This window comes from Sminthopsis crassicaudata, chromosome 4 (assembly GCF_048593235.1).
Source record: "Sminthopsis crassicaudata isolate SCR6 chromosome 4, ASM4859323v1, whole genome shotgun sequence".
Lineage (NCBI taxonomy): Eukaryota > Metazoa > Chordata > Mammalia > Dasyuromorphia > Dasyuridae > Sminthopsis > Sminthopsis crassicaudata.
In genome coordinates, this window is record NC_133620.1 from 67530223 (window position 1) to 67551917 (window position 21695).

The 21695-nt window shown below is 33.3% G+C and overlaps 2 protein-coding genes across 6 annotated transcripts in view; one reads left to right on the top strand and one right to left on the bottom strand.

The window, feature by feature from the left end:
• Positions 1 to 2589, bottom strand: part of ANGPTL1 (angiopoietin like 1) — a 29746-nt gene extending 27157 nt beyond the window's left edge. The window contains exon 1 of the mRNA XM_074308481.1: positions 2034 to 2589. The gene's annotated coding sequence lies outside the window, so the exon portion shown is untranslated. The remainder of the gene's footprint in view (positions 1 to 2033) is intronic.
• RALGPS2 (Ral GEF with PH domain and SH3 binding motif 2) overlaps positions 1 to 21695 on the top strand; it is a 219737-nt gene that overhangs the window by 174553 nt on the left and 23489 nt on the right. For all 5 annotated transcript variants that reach the window (XM_074308477.1, XM_074308478.1, XM_074308476.1 and 2 more), the window contains 6 exons: positions 5396 to 5533; positions 7291 to 7381; positions 12957 to 13024; positions 16324 to 16459; positions 17556 to 17707; positions 18357 to 18411. In XM_074308477.1, coding sequence (XP_074164578.1) covers positions 5396 to 5533; positions 7291 to 7381; positions 12957 to 13024; positions 16324 to 16459; positions 17556 to 17707; positions 18357 to 18411 — 640 coding nt within the window. The remainder of the gene's footprint in view (positions 1 to 5395; positions 5534 to 7290; positions 7382 to 12956; positions 13025 to 16323; positions 16460 to 17555; positions 17708 to 18356; positions 18412 to 21695) is intronic.

Here is a 21695-nt window from a genome sequence, read left to right on the forward strand (position 1 = left end):
AGATAAAGTGAAGTGTTTTGAAATAAAATGGAAAAGAAAAATTGGAACCAGATTATTGGAATCTAAGAATTATTAAGCTAAGGAGTTTGGCCTTTCTTCATTAGGCAGTAAGGAAACATTGAAGGTTTTTGAATAGAAGAGTTGTAATGAGAAATGTCTTAGATTATTCAGTTGATTTTTTGTGGATTGATTTGCGATGGGAAAGTGGAGGCAAAACCAATTAGGAAGCTTGTGTAATAATCCTGCAGTAATGAGGCCTTTAATTAGGGGAGTGATAGTGAAAATAAAAAGGCTGGAACTTTATGTAGATGGAATTTATAGATTATGGCAATTGTTGGGATGCAGATAAGCAGGAAAGAAATCAGCTGATGTTGGATGTGACTGGGATATGTGTCTATTAACACAGATACAGGAGTTAGTATGAATGACAGATTTGGGAAAGATAAATATAGTTCATTTTAAAATGCAAACTTAGCTAAAAATAATGCTGTAGAGATGGATTAATCTTAATCACATCTTCATTTTAATAACAAACTAATAAAGCTCACATTGTTTCAAATCCAGTCATTGAGAAGTTCAGTAAATGCCTTGTGTTAGTTACAGCATTGATAAGTTCCTTACAGTTCAGTCAGTCAGTATATTTTGGAATTATATGAAAGCTAAATTTTAAAATTTTAGTTATTGGATGATTTATTAGTCCACTTTTGAAAGTTTGGGAGCTCAAAAAATAAAACATACCTGAATTTATGACTTATGCATGATGACTCATTATAGATTGATAACAAGTGGATGCACAAATTTATCCCACCATTCTTAAAAATGCTTAAACAGAAATGGAAAATGTAACACTTAAATGTATTGAAGGAAACCTAAAAGTGCAATGAGGAAGCTTTGTTGTGTGTGGTAGTGAGAAAGCCCTTGAGCCCAACTGTTCCTCTCCCATTGTAGCTGGAGTCTTTTCTTTGGGGAATTATTCTGTTCCATTTTTATCAACAGACAGGGGTCTAGGAAACAGAATTTCAATAATTCTCTCTCTCTTTTTAGTCATTTAAAATGACTAAAACTTGGAGATTTTTATTGTCTGGGATCATAGCTCCTCCAGAGTATTTCCTTCGCATCATATTTTACTTGACTTTCCTTGAAGCTACCATTCATATGTAGCAAGGGCTTTAGTTTTATATTTCCTAATACCTTTATGCTCTTTAATGGCATTTGCAGCTGTAAGTTTCAGCTTGTTATTCATCTGTAACTCTTCTAAAAACAGTTGTTACACTTGAAATTTGCAAGGCCATTTAAACTATATTGGCATTTGTCCTAGTTTTGATTTTCTAAAGATAAATTGTTTTCTCTCTTTTGCTTTACCTAGAAAAGTTTGTCATATTAAATTATAGTATAGTTTTGAGGTTCACCATCCATGAAACATTTCATCAGTTTTATCTTTTGTTCAGTGGTTTCTTTTCTTTGCTTATTAATTTGTCACCTTACTGGTTTTTAGATACTTTGGTGAAGCATTATTTACTGCACATATACAGAAAAACCTTTAACACACACTAGCCTCTTGAATAAAAGATTATAAAAGTAGCTTTGCTTTTCTAAATACATATCAGTTCATTTTTAATCTGGCTACAAACTTTAATTTTCAACAAATGTATTTATTCTGAAGCCAGTTAAAAATATTTTCAGATTTATTGTTAACACAACAATGCTCTATTCCTGAATTATAAATCTTCCTATCTTTCATAGTTTTCATTCCCAATAGGTTAAAAAAAAAAGCAAATTTAATTTTCTCAACAGTGAAACAATATGAATTGTTTGAGCAGTACATAATATCTCATTTCAAACTCTTTCCTCTGATCTTTAAATAATATTAAATAGATTATGGACTGGTTCTATTCCTGTGTTCTTTGTTGCTTACTATTAATTTTGAAATTCTGCGAAAATGAAAAATAATCATACTGCAAATATATATACTCTCATTAAACCGAACATGTAAATTATTTCTTAATCAATGAAAATAGGGGGTTAAAAAGTACCTTATAGTTTGCTGAGTAGAGTGAATCCAGAGACAAATTTGCTTCCTTTATATCTTGCTTTAAATTATGAATTGTCCATGTAGGCATTTGTTCATCAGTGAATCAAGTAGAAACTGCATTTTTTTATTTGAAATGTTAGATCCAGGATTCATTAAAGAGCTTCTCCCTCTAGCTTTACGTAGACCAATTGAATTAGAAAACCAACCTATATAATTTTAGATAGCACAGCACAAATCTCCATGTGTGAAATGGCTTTTTTTCCAGCAGAGAAAATATTGTGGCGTTCCTGTGTCTGCTTCATGCACAAATGCAGTAGTAACCAGCTGCAGCTGACCCAGATTGTGTATATAGTACCCTTGACTAGAGTTTCTTTCTCCTGTTTCTTTCTCTTTTGCTCTCCCAGCTTTGGAAGTTCAGCCCACACATATTACATCATCAAGAAGTTTCTGTGGAGTAGAAAAAAAAATCTCCTCCTTAGGATTTCCTCCCAATGGCCTTAAAAATAAAGAGTTTAAGGGGAGGGGGCAGGGGAGAGAGACAGTAGGAGGCTGAAGAAACTATGAACAAGGGGAGATTGTGTGCAGGTTGAAAAAAGGGCACCATCTGGAAACAGACAGGAATAGTTCAGTGGGCAATTACAAAAAAAAAACATTCTAGTACTCCAGCTTAAGATATCTTTTTAAGTTGAGTCCTGCAACAAATGTTACAATTCTCGACTCCTTTAGAAGAAAGATTCTTTCAGACTGATAAGCTTGCCTTTTTTTTTTTTGTTAGCCAAGAATGAAGGCTAGACATTGACCGGCAGCTCAGAAACAATCTTTGGTTTATGGTATTTGCTTAATAGGTTGATAGTCTTAACAATTACTAAACTTATTAAGGATGCTAATGTTTGTTTTTGTAACAATGTATCTATGTAGTATTGCTTAAGGCTAGATTGTTAGGTTTCTTAATATACATATAAATGAAATTCTTTTGGAAACCTAATACTCTTGAATATGAACTTCTTTGCTTGACTGGAAAACTAATCTGTATTCTTACCCCTATGAACTTTCCCCTTTAGTTTAGCTATTCACCTTATTAAGAGACATTCGGGTCTCCATTTCTTTGTTGGAAGAATTAGAACTTGAAAAATGAAAATGGAACAATCACTGAAAAGAAGCTCAGGGCTTGAGTAACCTGAAAAAAACAACAACAGTAATGGTTCTATCTCCCACACTTCTTGGATCCTTGTACTTTTTTCATGCTGTTTTTCCTGCTCTTTATTTTTACTAGCTTTATGACTGTGGACAAATCTCAACTACTTAGGGATTAATTTTCTTCACATAGAAAATGGCAATGATGATATTATTTAAGTCAAGGTTTTAGTAACAATTATGATAAAAGCTGGCATTTTATATAGCTCTTTAAGTTTTACAGAGCACTTCTTGTGTATTATTTCATTTAGTCTTCACAACAACTCTATGAAAATATTATTAATTTGTATCCCCATTTTACAGATGTGGAAACTGAAGCTGAGAGGCTTAAATGACTTAACCCAAGTTAACCCCATACTGAAACAGTATTTGAACTTGGTTCTTTCTGACTATATCCAGCACAGACTAAATGACATATTGCTATTTAAATATCTTCTTTATACCTATCCAAATAAGACTTGCAATCTGTTTGTTAATCAGGCTCAACTCAAAGACTTATCTCATACTTCTCATTAAGCATGCCTCCTTCATATTTAAGGCATTTAATTAATTTAATTGAATTTTTAATTCACACATTTAATTCATACTTATTCTTCAGAACTCAGTTAAGCCAAAGGGAGTATCTCATAACTTTTAGTTTCCCTTTTTATGAAGACTTACACAATATAGCCTATTCTATTCATTTTGGCTGTTTATCAGCAATTCTCATTCATTTATCATTTGTTAAATGCCAGGTACTAAAATAAAGTACATTTCCTGCCTTTTAAAAGCTCATGATCTAAGATAGATATTCTCTCTCTCCCTCTCTCCCTCTCTCCCTCTCTTCCTCTCTCTCTCAATACTAAATGTGTAGCAAACTAAATAATAATGTAATAGTTACTGGTATTATAATACCAGATTAAAATTATAATATATTATTATAATAATCAGGTTAAAAAAACTAGTCTAAGAAATACCTTATCTGTTGTAAAATGAGTGGTGTAGATTCCAGAGTAAAAAGAAAGATGACTCAAAGCTTGGTTAAGTAAAAATTTACAGAAATGAGACTTCAACTAGATTTAGCTATATAGGACTTAGATCAGAATAGAGAAGCTGGGAAGTTGTCTCTACCCAGCTAAAGCTCAAGTATAAAAAGGCAAGAAGGCTTATTGTTCCACTTGGCCCCAGTGAACAGGACTAAATAGGTTTTGGTTTTTGTTTTGATTTTTTGCTGAGGCAATTGGGGTTAAGTGACTTGACCAGGGTTACACAGCTAGGCATTATTAAGTGTCTGAGATTGGATTTGAACATAGGTCCTCCTGACTTCAGGGCTGATATTCGATCCATTGCACCACCTACCTGCTCTGAGCAGAACTAAATTGTAAAGAGGAAATTTTAACTTGGGCTTGACATAACGAATAAACTTGATGTCAAAAATGGAATGTTTTTCTGGTTTTTACTGGTTGATTTTTTTTTTCAGCTATGAATTACATCAGTATGATTGGATTAGTATGGAAAATTAGGGGTAGTTAAGGAAGGCAAACTTTCTCACCAACTTTGACAGAGACTATCTTATATTTCTTACAGTGCTCAGAGTAAGTAGTTAATGAATTATGCTTGTGGTTTTGTTTGGTTTTGGTTATAGGTAGAGAATAGACAAAGACTGGCTAATATATTCGGACTGTCTCAAAAACTGGATTGTTCATCTTTAAACAACAAATATCTACATGAACTTAGACTTAAAAGCAAATTATTGAATTAGATTTTTAAATTAAACATTATCATTTTAAGAGTCTCTGCTAAATATGAACTTCCTTTTTTATTTTCTTTCTTCCAACTGTATGAGGTTTGTCCTTTAAGGTCTTGCTATAGGTTATTATATGTATAATATACATTGCTAATAAATAGCCAAATAAGACTTTTGAATGGTTCCCATGCAGTGGACCCTGTTAATACTACCTCCAGAAATCATATATGACATTCAGTATTTCTGATTTGTAATCCTTCCAGAATTTCATCATGCAAATAGCATATTCTATGATATACCAGGTCTGAAAGAGTATTAATGATGCTGTGCTCTAAATATAGAGATCCGAAGAACAAAGCCACCTAATGTTTTTAATTTTTAAAAAATATTGTGATCATAAGTCAGGAAGCCAAGCCACTCATTGTAATCTTATTTTGTTTCAGGCATCTATCTGTCAGATCTGACATATATTGATTCTGCATATCCATCAACTGGCAGCATTCTAGAAAATGAACAGAGATCAAATTTAATGAATAACATCCTTCGAATAATCTCTGATTTACAGCAGTCTTGTGAATATGGTAGGTTTTTGGTTAGTTTCTGCATTATTGAAAATGAAATTAAAGAAACATCCAATGGCAATAGCAGGACATCTGCAAATGAGGTGCCCCTAAGATTCTTTGATTGGTGAAACTTTTCTGGTTTTCTGGTAACTTTTTTTTTCAATGATTTATTTAAAGACATATATGGCATGCCTATCAAATTTTCAAATGAATTTGAACAATTAAATTTATCTAACACTGACTTAAAAATAATATAAGCTTAGGCTACATTAGGAGAAATGTTACTGTTAAGAAAGAGGATAAGACATATTCTTTTTGGTATCAGATAGTAGTACTAGGAGCAGTGAATGAACATTGCAGGTGACAAATTGATAAGGAAAAACCAATGAAAATAGATTTGTTGCTTGTTAACTTGAATATATTTCAATCTAATTGGTATCTTTGTAATTCTTTCATTCTATGCATTTAAAAACAAACTACCATGACATACTAAATCCATGATATGCAAAAAGGTTAAGAACATTGGTGTTTGCAAAATTGTTTCGGCTGTTGGCTTTTATATCGCTTAAATTTTTCTAGTGTTTATGGCATAGCAGAAGTGTTTACCTATCACCAGTATTGTACTGCTCAAAAGGCATTCATGGCCTTTAAAATAAAACACACTTTCTATTCAGGGGGCCTGCTTATTTAAGGAGCTTGACCTAAAAGTGTGATATTAGGATAATTGACATTGACTCATTTTGTTGAGTTAGTCCCAATTCTACCTATATCCCCCAATAAGCATTAGATTATCCTTAAACCAAAGGTTAGATTTTTATTTTTAATAACTTCATGTGCTGCTTTCTCCTTTTACCCAATTGATTAGAATAAGGTAGCAAGGGAAGTCTAAAGAGTAAAAGTAAATGTGTTGAGATTTACTCAATGAAAAATATTGTTAAACTATGAACCAAAAGTTTTATGAGATTATTCTGTGACATAGAAAAAAACATTACCATTAGACCTAGTTTCTTGTACTTTTATTTCTTGACTTATTTTTAATAATTGGACTAATTTTTCATAGTTATCAGTTTTAATATTTTAGAAAATTTATGAGTATTTTAGGCTTTTATTATATAGGCAGTTGCCAAAATATTTTTGAGAAGGTACTTATCGTTTGTAGATGAAAATATTTTGTATTTCTACCTATACCAAACCATAACACAATGTACTTATTCTATTGAAACAGATGCTTTTACTTTCACTTGAATTTTTTTTTTTGTTCTGACTTTAAAATATGAAAATCTAAAGCATTTCAGTAAATCAAAAGGTAATGTTAAATTTTTATAGAGGAAATTCACCCAATAATAACAAAGTTTGTATTTTGTATGAAGAATTTTAAAATCAGCCAACAAATACATTCTTCTAAAGATGTATTAAAGGTTTTAGTTTTCTATATATATATTATGTCACAAACTTAAATGTTGTTTAAGTATTTTACACCTAGATAGAATTTCCCAATGTTTCCATTTAAATTTTAATTATGAAGAACTTTGATAGATTGTTTTTCAAAACAAAGGCAAAAGCTGTTAGCCATATTTCATATGCAGATTTTTTGTTTTATTTTATTCCTGGTAAAATTTTCATAAGTTCTTCCAAATACAACACTAGACAACATTTGCTTCTGAAGTTCTTATTTAGAGATGACATAGATCTTAATTTATTTTTAGATATGTTTCTAGGCTTATCTTTTAAAGGATAATTGTAAAATAATTGGTAGTGTCTCATTTTTTCCCTAGATATCCCCATATTGCCTCATGTCCAGAAATATCTGAATTCCGTTCAGTATATAGAAGAACTCCAAAAATTTGTGGAAGATGATAATTACAAGTATGTATGGTCTTCAAAAGCATGCTGTATGTAGATGTAACTTTGTAGCTTCAAAGTAGCAAACTTACTATCAATTGCCTTCTTTTATATAAGTTAACTTTTGTTTTAATTAATCCACAATACAATGTTCATTCCTTATGGGAAAATATTTTATACCTCTTTTAAGATTTTTGAGCATAGTATATAAGATATTGCCGATCATAATTTATTGTTTTTGTTATTGATTTAAACGCTGACTGAAGTCACATAAAAATATATGTTTTGATATAATCAGAAAAGTAAAAACTTAATGATTCAGTTCTGTCAATAGTAGAAATGTCTGAAGTACATCATGGTTACTATTGATGCTGAAACATAATGTTTTTTATATGTTTCAAAATGAAAGGTGAGAATTACTGCCTTATTTTCTTTAAGGTAGGCAAATAGCTAGTCTGCTTTTTTCTGATATTATTTTCATATCATTGAAAAATTACCCATTTTATTGAGAAAAAAATTTTATGTTGAGAAAATATAATTGATCTTCTAAATTAAACTTTTAGGGGAAAAAATTTTTTTTTCTACCAAAAAACCTGATTATCCATCTTATCATCTAATAGTAATGTATCATAAATGTCGCTTGAAAAAAGGAGGTAGTTTTTTGGAACTTCCCTTTTTCTCTCTATACCTTTTTCAGTGTCAAGAAACATTTTCATGGCTGTCTTATGATGTCAATTATTACCAGATTTTAAAATTATATGCTATGTCTTCTGGAAAATATCTTTTCCAGTTCAAGGGTTCATTTTTAATAGTTAATTAAAAATAGAAAATACAGCTTATTCACAATATTAGTATAATAATAACGAAAATACAGGTGTATTGTTTATGCCATGTCATGCCATGTCTTCACATGGTAGTAATTATTGGTATCTGTGTTCCTTTACCTCAAGATTTTTAGAGCATTGTGAGTGAAATTATGTGTGTGCCTGTACATGAAATTATATGTATAGGTACACACATATATATGTATAATAATCTTAATAATAATAATCTAGTAATAACAATTTTAATAAAGATAAAAATAATAATAATCCTAGTAAAAAATTAAACATTTTGAAACTGACCAATAATGCATAGTCTTAAAATAAAGAATGTCATCTATAGTCTGTAGTAAGTTAATTGAATATATTTAAAATTTCACAAATTTTGGAAAAGTATATGGCATCCTCACCCTTTCCTAATCCACAAAAATAAACATGGAATCTTTAATTGTGAATTAGTCACAATTTTGCCTTAAAATCATTATTGAACTTCTGAATTAGCAAATGAAATAGTATTAGTGGGTAACAAGTAGTTATTAGTAAATCTGATTACAAAAAAGATCCTCATCAAAGGAGATTGGGACTAGATTCATTTTGTTGGTACAGAGAATACCAAATTGGCACCTTCTCTGCAACTTAAAAACTTTCAAAGAGTAGCCTAGATTACTGAGAATTATGTCTGTCCCAGGGTTACATAGCCAGGATAGGTCAAGTCAGAGGTAAAGCTGGGACCTAACTTTGCCTGAATTTTCTATCCACTGTACTCTATTACCTCAAGTCAGCAAAATGATCCCAATTATCACTTTAATTCTTTTAATTGGGGATATGAGGGAGATGCGCCCAGCAAATTAAGTCAGTAAGTCAGCAAGCATATGTTAGTTATTTATTGCATACCAGGTGCTCTGCTAAGCACAGGAGTACAAAGGAAAGCAGAAACCATTCCCTGCCTTCACACTGTAATGAGGGAGACCACATACCAATAGCTAGGTGTAGACAAAGATATTTGTCATAAATGACAGTTAATTCTAAGAGGCACAAGCAGCATTTCCTTCCTGGCCCTGTTTCTGACTCTCTGATTTCTAAATCATGCTGTCTTATCCTAACACTTGGCACCTAGGGCCTCCTTTCCCAGGAACATCGTTCCACAACTGTGACCTTCTTAACCTAGAATATTCTTCCCTCTCTTAAGGCCAGTCCCCTTTTTCCAATGATGAGTTAGTTCCTCCACTTTTGTGGAGGGGTCCAGGCTGCCTTTCATTCCTCTCTGGGTCCTATTCTAGCTTCCAGACTTGAAAACTTTGCCCCTATATTAGGTACTTTATGCTTTCCCCCTTATCCTTTTTCCATGTGTTTTCTTTCCCTGTTGGAATGGAAGATTCTTGAGGTTAGGGACTGTCTTTTTGTCTGTGTTTGTGTCCCCAGTACTTAGCCCATTGGCACGTAGGAAATGCTTGTTGCCTACGTGCCTGCCTTCTTTCAGGAAACAAGAAGGGTTGGGAATTGAGCTGAAACTTCAGAGAAGTTAAGCGTTGGAGGTGCCCCAGAACTGGGGAGCATCCAGTACAGAATACTAAGTTGGGTGATCCTAGGCAGAACCCCCCCCCCATTACACTCCCTAAAAATCCAAGAGTGGGCTTGTGAGTGCTAAATAGGGGATAGCCAAGTGTGAAAGGACTGAAAGAGCAAGAAGGGGCCAGCTTGAAGAGACCTTTAAATTCTAAACAGAGGACATTGGAGTTAATCCTGGTGATGATAGGGAAGCATGGTGTTTAGGAAAGTCATTAGCAACTGAGTGGAAGATCAAAATAGGGATCAGTTAGGCAAATGGGAAGAACCAGTGCTAAGTGATGCCATGAAAACTCAGTAAAGTGAGTGTCCAGGAGGAAAAAAATATTAAATGTATCCAAGTTTATAGAGAGGGTAAGAAGGATGAGGCTTGAGGAAAGGCAGAGTTGTCCATTAAGAGATCATTGGTAACTTTGTAGAGAGTACTTTCAGTTGAATAGTGAAATTAGAACCCAGAATTTAATTGGGAATAAATAAGAGGAAATAGTCACTTAGTGTTAACAACTTTCTCAAGGAGTTGAGAACAAAAGAGAGATGATACTAATTAGCCAGAATGGTAGAATCATGTAAGAGTTTTTAAGGATGGGAGTTATGGGGGTGTATTTGTAGGCAGTGCCTTCAATAGCTAGAAAGACACAGATTAGAAAGAGAGGGGACAATAATGAGACTATGAGAAGAGAAATCAAGAGCACTTAGAGGGAGGTCAGCCAGAAGAAGGGAGATTGTAGATGACAAATATATCTTAAGTGATATTGAGACGAGGGTAAGAAGAAAAAAAAGGAGCTCAGAGAAAATTGCTTCAATTTTTTTCACATTAGCATCAATAAGGATTGACACCTAAGAGATGAGTAAATACCTATGAAAAATGTTTGCCTGTGACGTCAGAAGTCACAGTGGACTCTGACATTTATTTGGGGTCAGACAGCTCTGTAAACATCATAAGAAAAACAGAACAATTGAGTTTATTAATGAACTATGAAAAGCACCATGATCTATTGTGGGAGGTTTTAGAGTTAGTGTTAACCATACCTAAGTTCATACCCTGCCTCAAACACATAATAGCTGGGACCCTGAACAGATCACTTCATTCTTCTGGGCCTTGGTTTCCTTATCTGTAAAATGATCAAGTTGGACTTAGTCACTTCTTTGAACAAATGATGCCTTAATATATTATCTTCATAAAGCATAGAAATATTTAGTGCATTTTAAAATTATTTTCATACAAAATAGTTTAAGTAAAAGGATTTTGCACCTTAGGGAATTAAATAATTGTTACTTGTAAAATTCAGTACTGTAGAACACTTTATTTCCAATGATTCCAGAGAAGTCACTTACTGTTGTATTTTAAATTTAAACAAGAAGTTTTAGAGTACTCTAGAAATGATCTCAAAGATTTTAAAATTTGCCTTGAAATAGATCTTATGTGTGTTGACCAACTGACTTACTATCCTAGAAATGAAAACTATGGACCCTGCCTTAAGAATCATTTTGTTTGTTTGGTACTCTGCTTCCATGTATGTTTTGAATAAAATACACAGATGAATTTTCTTTTCTTGAGAAGTGATTCCCAAGTTCCCTTATTAGAATTAGAATATTTCTATAATATTTCATTTCCTATCCCTAGAAAAAGGATAGTTTTAATTCAACCTATTGGAAAAATAGAGCCCACTATGTGGAAAGGCCATTCTTAACGTGTCCTTTTATCATAGAGCCAGTGATCTATTATTATTAGCATTGATTGGTTAAAGAAAGCAATAAGATGACTATTCAGATGTTCTTGAAGAGAAATTTTCCAAAATTTTAAATAAAATTTAAATAATTTAATAAGATATACTTTATATATTATATTTAATAAGATAAACTATCTACTTAGTTTATACAAATTAATCTTTCTGTGATAATTAACTAAAGAGGGGCAGCTAGGTGGCGCAGTGGATAGAGCACCAGCCTTGAATTCAGGAGGACCAGAGTTCAAATCTGGACTCAGACACTTAACACTTCCTAGTTGTGTGACCCTGGGCAAGTCACTTAACCCCAGCCTCAGGGGGGAAAAAAAAAAGATAATTAACTAAAGACAGGAATTTTTTGCTTCCTCATGTTCAAAATCTGAATATCATTTTACCAGCAGAGTATAGAAATGCAAATTAGAAAAATTTCCAATTGATAGAATTGTTGTAAATTTTTTTGCCTTAACAAATGATTATCAATTTCAATCTTTAAGGTGCAAAAGATAGTTTTACAAATCTTTCAATAAAATGTTATTTCATGGCACAAACATCATTATAATTAGTATTTATGTAATGCCTAGTATATGCTAGGCACTGTGACTATGTTAAGCAGTTTGCAAATATTCTTATTTTATCCCTACAATAACCTGGAAAGGAAGTGCTATTATTATTTCCATTTCACAATTGAGGAAACCAAGGTAGACAGATTAAGTGATTTACTCAGGATCATGCATCTTGTAAGTATCTGAAATCAGATTTGAACTCAGACCTTCCTAACCCTTGTGCAGTTAGCTGCCTGCAATTTGACTTACTGATGCCAATATCTTCCTCTATGAAACTTCAGACTATATATACATTAGCTGAGCCCAGATGTTGACTACATAATAGGATTAATCAAAAACCGCAAAGCCACTTTCTTGTTATTAGGAACTTCTAGTAAATTGAACTTAAAATATTGATATTTATTGTTGGAAGATTTTTTTTTAACTGAGCACTACTATACTGAACAGAAAATAACAAAACTAGTACTTCTGAAAAAAGACAAAAGCTAGTTTGAAATTTAGTTAGAGGCCACTTTCTCAAAAAATAAGTGTCAATCATGTCTCACATTGAAACACTATAAAAAGACATGATGAACTGATAGACAGCCCCGTAATAGCTGCCAATCATCCCAAGATACAAAGCAGCAATATTTCCCTTCCTTAATGATGATTTCTATAAATTTTTAAAAAATGTTTTGTCTTCCTATTGATATTTTTCTTGTGAGGATTACTTTTAAGATCTTTTTGAACCTCAAGAAAATTAAAGATTGTGTTTTTGTGAGAGTGTGTGTATGTGTGTGTGTGTGCTGAAGTAATTGCTGAAATTATTTTATAAAAAATATCTTTAGAAACAGACTTTAAAAGTTTATTTCATAAATGTACATTTTTCAAGTGACTTATAATTGTTTTATGTGGATTTCATTGGTTTCTTCTTTAAATATAGGCTTTCATTAAAGATAGAGCCAGGAACAAGCACACCACGTTCTGCTGCTTCCAGAGAAGATTTAGTAGGTAATATCCAATTCTTATCCTAATTTTAAAAAAATGCTTTATTACAAGATAAAAAATTAATCTTGTGCTCATATTTATGCTTAGTCTTTCTTTTAATCAACAAATTTTTGATTATCAACCAGTGATATGTTTTATTCTGAATTTGTAAATATATTTGCAGTATATATAAGAAAATATTTTAGGCACCTGCAGTTCTGACCACAGAATTTCCTAGAAAAATCAACTACCCTTCCTTACTTTTCCAAACAGGACATTTTGTTTAATAATTATAGAAAGCTGGTGTGCAAACTTAATTTTAATACCCTTAGGAAAAAAACCATACAGAATAATTGTGATCTACAGATGGCAATCTAGGATAATGAATAGTTGTGTTCTGGGCTTATCTAGAAGAGCTGGATTCAAATTCCATCTTAGATATTTGTTTGTTTGTCTTTCAGAAGAAATCACTTTAGATCTCTGTACTGGATAGTGGATATTGCCTGGATAATGAAATCACTCATTCCTCTTATTTATGTAATGCTTAACTAAATACTGAATTTTAATTACAAATTTAAATAACTTCAGTATTTATAAACTTTTACTTACATTATCTTCCATATATTAAATCTATTTTGTTACATGATCATGTACAATATATAGTAAATAATTAAAATAAAGTCAGACTTCATAGTTAAGTAGTCCTTTGTCTGAATACTGTACTTAATAGAAAAAAATAATTACAAGAGACTTTGGTAAACTGTACAGAAAGTTTTCTGTAAGGTGGCTTAACAAGAATGTTCAGAGCATCCTAATTTTTTTTGGGGGGGGGGTTAAAATACGATCTTTTCTCCTAAAAATACTTAAGAGTTTGGTTTGTTCTATTGTTTTGAGTTTTTCGTCTCTTAAACTCTTTCAATTTACACATACTGCGCACTTTACTTGGACAGAAAATGAGGCATACTGTTTCCTTACTGAAGCATCCTTAAGGAAAATCCCTACCTCTAAATTTTAAGTGCCCTGGTAACAGTATTTTTTTTTTTTCTTAAACCGTATGGAAGGTTGTTTGTTATTCAGGCCTTTGATTTTGTTGGTGTAGGGAACTCTGTAGTGAGGAAATCCCCTGGCCCCTGCAGATCCACATCTTCGTGCTAGTCATGAAAAATTGCCTGAGGAGCCCACAGGAGGAACTTTCCCTTGATCCTGCAGTCAGTGCCCATTGTGGGCAGGCCTTGGATTCAAGTGTTGCTCAGTCTGAGGCCAGCACCCTACTCTCAGAAACAAGATAATTTTCGTTCCTAGTTTTGTCTTGTTCTCCTAATAACAGCCAGAAAATGAATATATATAGTTGCTATAAGCAGACCATTCTAAAGACAACCCACTGTAAAGCCCTGGTTTTGTTCATGACAGAGCTGAAACCCAAGAAAGTTAGAGAAGTTGCCTGAAGTTACTGAGGGGGCTGCTAAAAAACTGGGACAAGAGTCCAAGTTTCTTCACTCCCACTTCAGCATTTTCCCCATTATTAACATGAGTCTTCTGTTTGAAGATAGAGAAATCTTGCCATCTAGGGGAGGGGGTGAAGGGAAGGGAAGTAGAAATTGAAACACAAGGTTTTATAAAGGTCAATGTTGAAAAATTATACTTGCATATGTTTTGAAAATAAAAAGCTTCAATTAAAAATTTAAAAAAAGAAGAAGATAGAGAAGTCTTAAAGAGGCAGGGGAGCAAAGAAGAAAATTATTAGCAAAGGAAGTGAGATGAACCCATTTTGGTAGCACAGGAGACCTGGAAAGTTTTGTGATAGCTTGTGATGGATAGCTACTGAAAGGTAGGTGGTATTGGACCAAGAAACCTGGCAACCCAAAAATTATTTGGTGGTGTGATCCAATTGTTTGTTTTTTGTTTTTTGTTTTTAATTGCTTAGTTAAAATGCAACAAACACCAATTGATATGAAATAAGCACTATATCTTTGTCCTTTAAAAGTTACTACTTTCAAAGCACATGCTGTTAAATTTTTAGTAGCTATCATGTTGTTTTGAATAGCTTGTTTCTTTTTCCAGCTATAAGTTTTGATATGGAAATACAGGTTGTCCTAGTTAATTTCCTAATAATGATTAGTTTTTCATGTTGTTCTTCATATAATCAAAAAGGATATAATACATAAATATTAGCTTATGTTGGAGATTTAAATAGCTCAGCATTTATATAGAACTTTAAGGATTTCAAAGCCCTTTACAAAAATTTATCATCACAATAATCCTGGAATTACCCTCATTTTACAGATGAAGAAATTGAGGTAAAACGGGGTAAAATGACTCTCAGTTGAAATGGTCCACTAGCCTCAGCTTCCTTGCTATTCAGAATTAAAAGACATATATTACCATGCCCAGCCTGAGTATCTTTGTCTTACAGAAAACATGCCATTCTAAAACTTTTTCAGCTTTCCTAGCTTAAAAAAAAAAAAAAGCATCTTTAGCAGAAAGAAAAAGAAATTATTGAATGTTCAATTCAATAATTCAAGCTTAAAAAGTAGTGTATTTTAACTTAATGACCAACTTGTATAAGCCCTCACCTTATTTACTTAGGCAGAAGCTTTAAACAGAGATTGGAAAGTCAGGCCACATGGAATACCCTTTGATTTGGCTTCTAATCCAAGTTCTGCCTAGTTAAATAAGCATCTAACTACGTAGAACCATGATCTCCTTCTGGGGGAATGATTATCTGCCCTCATGGTCATAATATGATGAAGGTAAAAGAGAATTTTCTTTTTATTGTCAATAAAGAAATAAACCCACTGCCCAGGCCCATCTTAATCTTATTTTCTTTCTTACTTGCCAAACCAAGAATGATATAGGGGGAAAAACCAAGCGTGCGTGTGTGTATGTGTGTGTGTGTGATATAGTTTGCAGTTATATAGATGTGAGCTATCACTATTATTATTATTACATGGTTCTTAAGTGGAACAGTTAATATCTAAGTGGTAAATTAGGCACAAGAAGCTCCCAAATGGCTAATTATGCTTTTGATATTTGTAGTACTACTGAGAAGTTAGAACACCTTTTACTTTTTTAAAAATTTAATTTTGTCATAAAGTAAATATTTTTTGTTTTCTCAATTGGAATATATTTTAGACATAAACCCATTCAATATCAGAACAGAAGATAGACTTTGATAGTTCCTAATCAACAAAATGCAGTTGATACCAATATTTTAAGCCAAATCTTACATATTTTATGAGACTCAATAATATTGTTAAGTTAAATGTTGTTTTTGAAAACACATCCTTGGAAATAGCTATTTTTTTTTCTCATTTAAACCATAGGTCCAGAAGTAGGAGCATCTCCACAAGGTGGAAGAAAAAACATAGCAGCAGAAGGAGCCTTGCTACCACAAACACCTCCATCACCTAGGAATCTGATACCACATGGACACAGGAAGTGCCATAGCCTTGGTTATAAGTTAGCATTTTTTTAAACATTCAGATAATTAAAATTGCTTATCAGTGGGACTTATTTTCTGTGAATTTAGTGATTATTAGTTTTCTTGCACATGAATTAGCAAAATCCCTAATTTCACTATTAGAAATTTAGTTTGCCTGAAATTTTTAGTTTCCTGGTTTACCTAAATTTGATAAAGAACTTCTTACTGCTATATGCACATATATTTTGAGGTAGATAGTCTCAATTCAAAAGCAGTTCTTTTTAAAAAAACATTTAATAAAAATTTTAATTTTGTTACAAGAAATGACTTGTGCAGGTAACCTGGTACAATTAAAATCACAGCAAATATTTCCTCATCAATTACAAATTTGCTTTCTTAAAAGTTTTAGCTTATCGATTATGTCTGTTTCACACAATGCCATTTTCCTTCTCAACTAACACAAATCATCTTAAAATATGATCTCAGCCTGAAGAATTTTCAATTTTATTGTTAAATATTAAAGAAAGAAGGATTCTCACTTATTCTAGAAAATTTGCCTTTGAGATTTGGACTCATTCAGCCCTGATATACCTTTTTGTATTTTTAACTATCCACCTCATCCACCCACCCCAACTCCTTCAAGTGTTACTATAAAATTATTTGGAAAGTCATTCAAAACAAAAGTGAATTTCAAATTGAAATACATTTGAAGCATCTTCTTTTAAAAATATCTATTGTTTTGCTTTAACAGTTTTTTCCCTTGCTCTTTAATAGAGCAAGAGATATATGAATTCATAATCTAGAGCTAATAAGGTAACCAAGGACCTATCAGTAGGCTTATTTTACAGATGAGGAATAGGAGTCCTATAAAATTAAGTTAATTTCTGAAGTCACATGGCTAGTATTAGAATAGAATGAGACCCACTGACCAAAGCCAAGGATCTTCCCACTTTGCTGACCTTTTTTTGTTATTTGTCTAAGTATATTGTTTTCATGGGTGTAGCTATTTCCCTTTTGATAAAAATAAGTTGTATAAGTTAGTGTTTGATAAGGGGTGTAAACACAATGTTATATATCTTCATTGCTCTAAAGTTAGTGTAATAAAATACAAGACTAATTTTTTTCTCTTTCCAGTTTCATTCATAAAATGAACACAGCAGAATTTAAGAGTGCAACATTCCCCAATGCAGGGCCAAGACATCTACTGGATGACAGTGTCATGGAGCCCCATGCACCATCCCGAGGACAGGCTGAAAGCTCTACTTTGTCTAGTGGAATTTCAATAGGTAAGGAATATGCCTTCAGAATTTTATAAAATATACTCATTGGGACTTCTTCATGGGATTTTAGTTCAGTTGACCTTGAACCAAAAAGGAGTCAAGTGGCTTCCACAAACTTAATTAAGATCATTTAAAAATTTTTGGTATTTTCCCTATTCATGTGATAGTTTTTATATAAAAGGCTCTAATTTTTATTGTTCAAAATAAATGATTTGAAACAGAAGAAAATTTGTTTGAAAATGAAAGAGCCCAAATTTTCTTTTAAGTCATTTCTATATAGGATATATGGATGCTAGTATTCATTTTAGGCCCACTATTTGAGAACTTATTTTATAGGCCGCTAAGAGAAGCAGTGGATAAAGCTTTGTAGGCATTCAAAGTTTCTTGAGTTCAAAACTGTCCTTAAACACTATTTGTGTGACCCTGAGAAAATCACATATTATCTGTCTACCTCAGTTGTCTCAAATAGTAGGATAATAGCACCAATCTCCCCAAGTTGTTGTGAGGAGCAAATAAAACATTTGTAAAGCACTTATCACAAGTGCCTGGGACATAGAAAGTATTATATAAGTGATAATGATGATTATATTCAAGTTGAATGAAAACTTGCATTGATTTTTTTTTTTTTAATTAGAATAATAATTTTTGGTTTCAGGTAGCAGTGATGGGTCTGAGCTTAGTGAAGAGACCTCATGGCCTGCCTTTGAAAGGTAAGACAAAAGAGTTTTTTTTGAAAACTCTGAATTGAATTTGTCTATTCACTTACAAATATGGCTCTATATACTCAAATTAAGTAATAGAAATTGATGTTAGGGGGTTGAAATTTTAAATAGTGAAGATAGATTCCTCTCTGTGTATAATTTTATCATTAAGCAAATTTACCAATAATTCATTCACCAAACATACATTTGAGACACCCAATGTGTAGAAAAGCACTCTGTCCTGGACTTCAAAAATAATTGCTGTTCCAGTTTACTCTGTAGTCTGTTGTGAATGAGATGAAATGTCAGTCAGCAAACATTTATGAAATATTTATTATATGCTAGGCACTTTATTAAGTTCTGGGCATACAAGAGAAAGGCAAAAATATGGTTGCTGCCCTTACAGAATCCAAATTCTAATATAAGAGAAATTCATCTTGAAGGTAAGATTTGAGTTGAATTTTTGGAGGAAGGCAGGTAGCAAAAAAGGAGATGAAAAGTCAAGAGATGGAATGCTGTGAGTGAAAAAAAAAAAAAAGAGTAAATAACCCAGTTTTTACTGTCCTGTAGAATTCTTGGAGAAGAATCCAATACATAAGAAGGTTGTATAAGGTTTTTACTGCCAAACAGGTTTTCTAGTTTATAAAGTTAAAGAGGTGACATGGTCATACCTATCTATTCTTTAGGAAAATCACTCTGGTATAAAATGAAAGATGGATTGTAAGAGGCACTTGGAGCAAGGAAACTAAATGGTATATAGTGTTGCAATAATTCATTCAAGAATTGAGGGCCCAAATTAGGTGGTAGCTAGTTGTATAAAGAGAAAGGTACTCAGACAAGAAATACTGTAATGATAGAATCTAGACTTCACAACATATTGTCTCTGTCAGGAGAGAGTGAAAGTGAGGAATCCAGAATGGCAAAGTTGGGATATATATATATATATATATTTTATCGAATTGCAGATTTCCAAAAAGCAATTGGTGCTATGAATGAGAGCTTAAAAGAGGAAGTAGGACAGACTATATAGATCTTGGAATCATCTCTATTAAAATGATCATTGAATCCATGAGAGCTGATAGGATCACCAGTCTGGATAACAGTATAGAGAGAAGAGGGCCCAAGAGAGGGATAGCGCTTTGGGGAATTCCCACAATATAAGAACTAGCAAAGAAGACAGAAAAAAAAGCAGTCCAACATGTAGAAGGTAAACCAGGAAGATCAGTATTACTTTAAAAAAATTATATAAGAGAAAGTATCCAGTAAAAAAAAAAAAGTGACTAATAGTATTAAATGCCACAGGGAAGTCGAGGAGAATGAAGATTGAGAAAAAGAAATCTAGATTTGGCAATTGAGAGTCAGTAATATCTTTTTTTAGAGAACACTTTCATTTGAATGATGAATCTGTCAACTAGCATTTATTATGCACCAATTATGTGCTAGACACTGTGCTAAATGCTGGAGCTATCCCAGAAAGGCAATAAAAGATAATTCTTTCCCCTCCCCCACCCCCACCCGGCTGGGGTTAAGTGACTTGCCCAGGGTCACACAGCTAGGACTTGTTAAGTGTCTGAGACCATATTTGAACTCGGGTCTTCCTGATTTCAGGGCTGGTGCTCTATCCACTGCGCCCCCTAGCTGCCCCTAAAAGATAGTTCTTGACCTCAAGGAACTTATAATCAATTGGGGGAGACAATATACAATCAATAATGTAGAAACAAGTTATATGCAAGATAAATTAGAGATAAGAGAGAGGAAACATTAGTGTTTAGGGGAATTGGAAAGGCTTCCTGCAGAAGGTGGGATCTTGGATGAAATGTGAAGGAACCCAGGAAATTAGGAGGCAAAGTTGAGGTAGAAGAGAGTATTCCAGGGACTGCAAGTAAAAATGAATGGAACCTAGCGGCAATGTTGTATTTAAGGGACAGAGAGACAGGCACTGTTATGGGTAGGCAGATACATGGGGAAAAGGGAACAGGAAAGTGGGGAGTAGGATGGGACCAGATTTGGAGATCTTTAAAAATCAAACAATTTTATATTTGATCTGGGAAGTGATAGGTAATTCAGTAGCTATTGAATAAGCAAGTAACATTGTCAGACTTTCACTATAGGAATGTAATTTGACAGTTGGGTAAAGAATGACTAAAGAAAAGGGGACATTTACTAGGGGTACTATCAAGGGCAAAATGACAGGACTTAGCCACGTTGGATATGGGGGCCAGGAACGAGAGTAATGGAGAGTGGATTCAATTGCCTGGTAGCATGGTGGTACTCTGAAAATAATAGGAAAGTGTGGAGCAAGAGGGAGTTTGGGTGAGAAAGTTAAGTTGGTTTTGGACATTTTGAACTTAAAGATCCTTATGAGACATCCAGTTGGAAATATAATACAGGAGGTCAGTAAAAAAAAAGGTTAGAGGTGGACGAATAAACATGAGAATTATCTGTGTAGAAGTGGAAAGAAAAGAGAAGAGGGCCCAGATTTCTGAGAAACACTCATGGTTCACTTGTGGCCTGGATGAAGATCTGTCACAGGAAAATTCGACAGAAGAGTATTAAATAGAATAGAGCAGTGCTTATCAAATACTAGAGTAGTTAGAGATGAGGATTGAGAAAAAAGCATTAGATTTGGCAGGTAAGAGAAGAGTAGGAACTTCGGAGAGCGGTTTCAGTTGAGTTATAAGCAAGTGCAGGAAGAGTAAAAAGGAAGTTAGAAGAAAAGAAGTGTTCTTCTCTAGGATAAAGGACAATACCTACTAGGGAAGGATCCTTCAACATGTGGGTATACTTGTAGGCCGTAAGGAAGCAGACAGTAGATGAGATGAAGAAAGCTTTAAAAACAGCCGGGGGCGGGGGGAGGGGAAGAGAACTGGGAGAGGAGTAGGGGAGGGGGAGCAGAAGGGAGCAAGCTTTTACTTTTAAAAGCCAGGTCCTGGCCTAGGGGCATTCCTCTTACCTTCCCTTTAAGATTAGGTATTCTCCTAGAGATTAGCCGGGATGAAAGGGAGGAGAGAGAAAGGTCAACAGCTAGAGCTACCAGGTGTGAATGGATCAAGTGAATGTTATAGCCAAGGGAAAAGGGTACATAAATAGGGGAAAGTTGAAGATTAGATAGGGAGTGAAGATGATGGTAGGGTGGTCTTCTGGAGATCCAGGGTTCCCGGCAAAAGAGCATCTAGGCAAAGAGAAGGGACACAATTTCATGTGAAAAGTGTGAACAAAACTCTAGGGGAAATGAGTGGTTTAAAATGAAAAGTAAAGGAAGAGGAGGAGCTTTTATTGGTTTCAGTAACTTT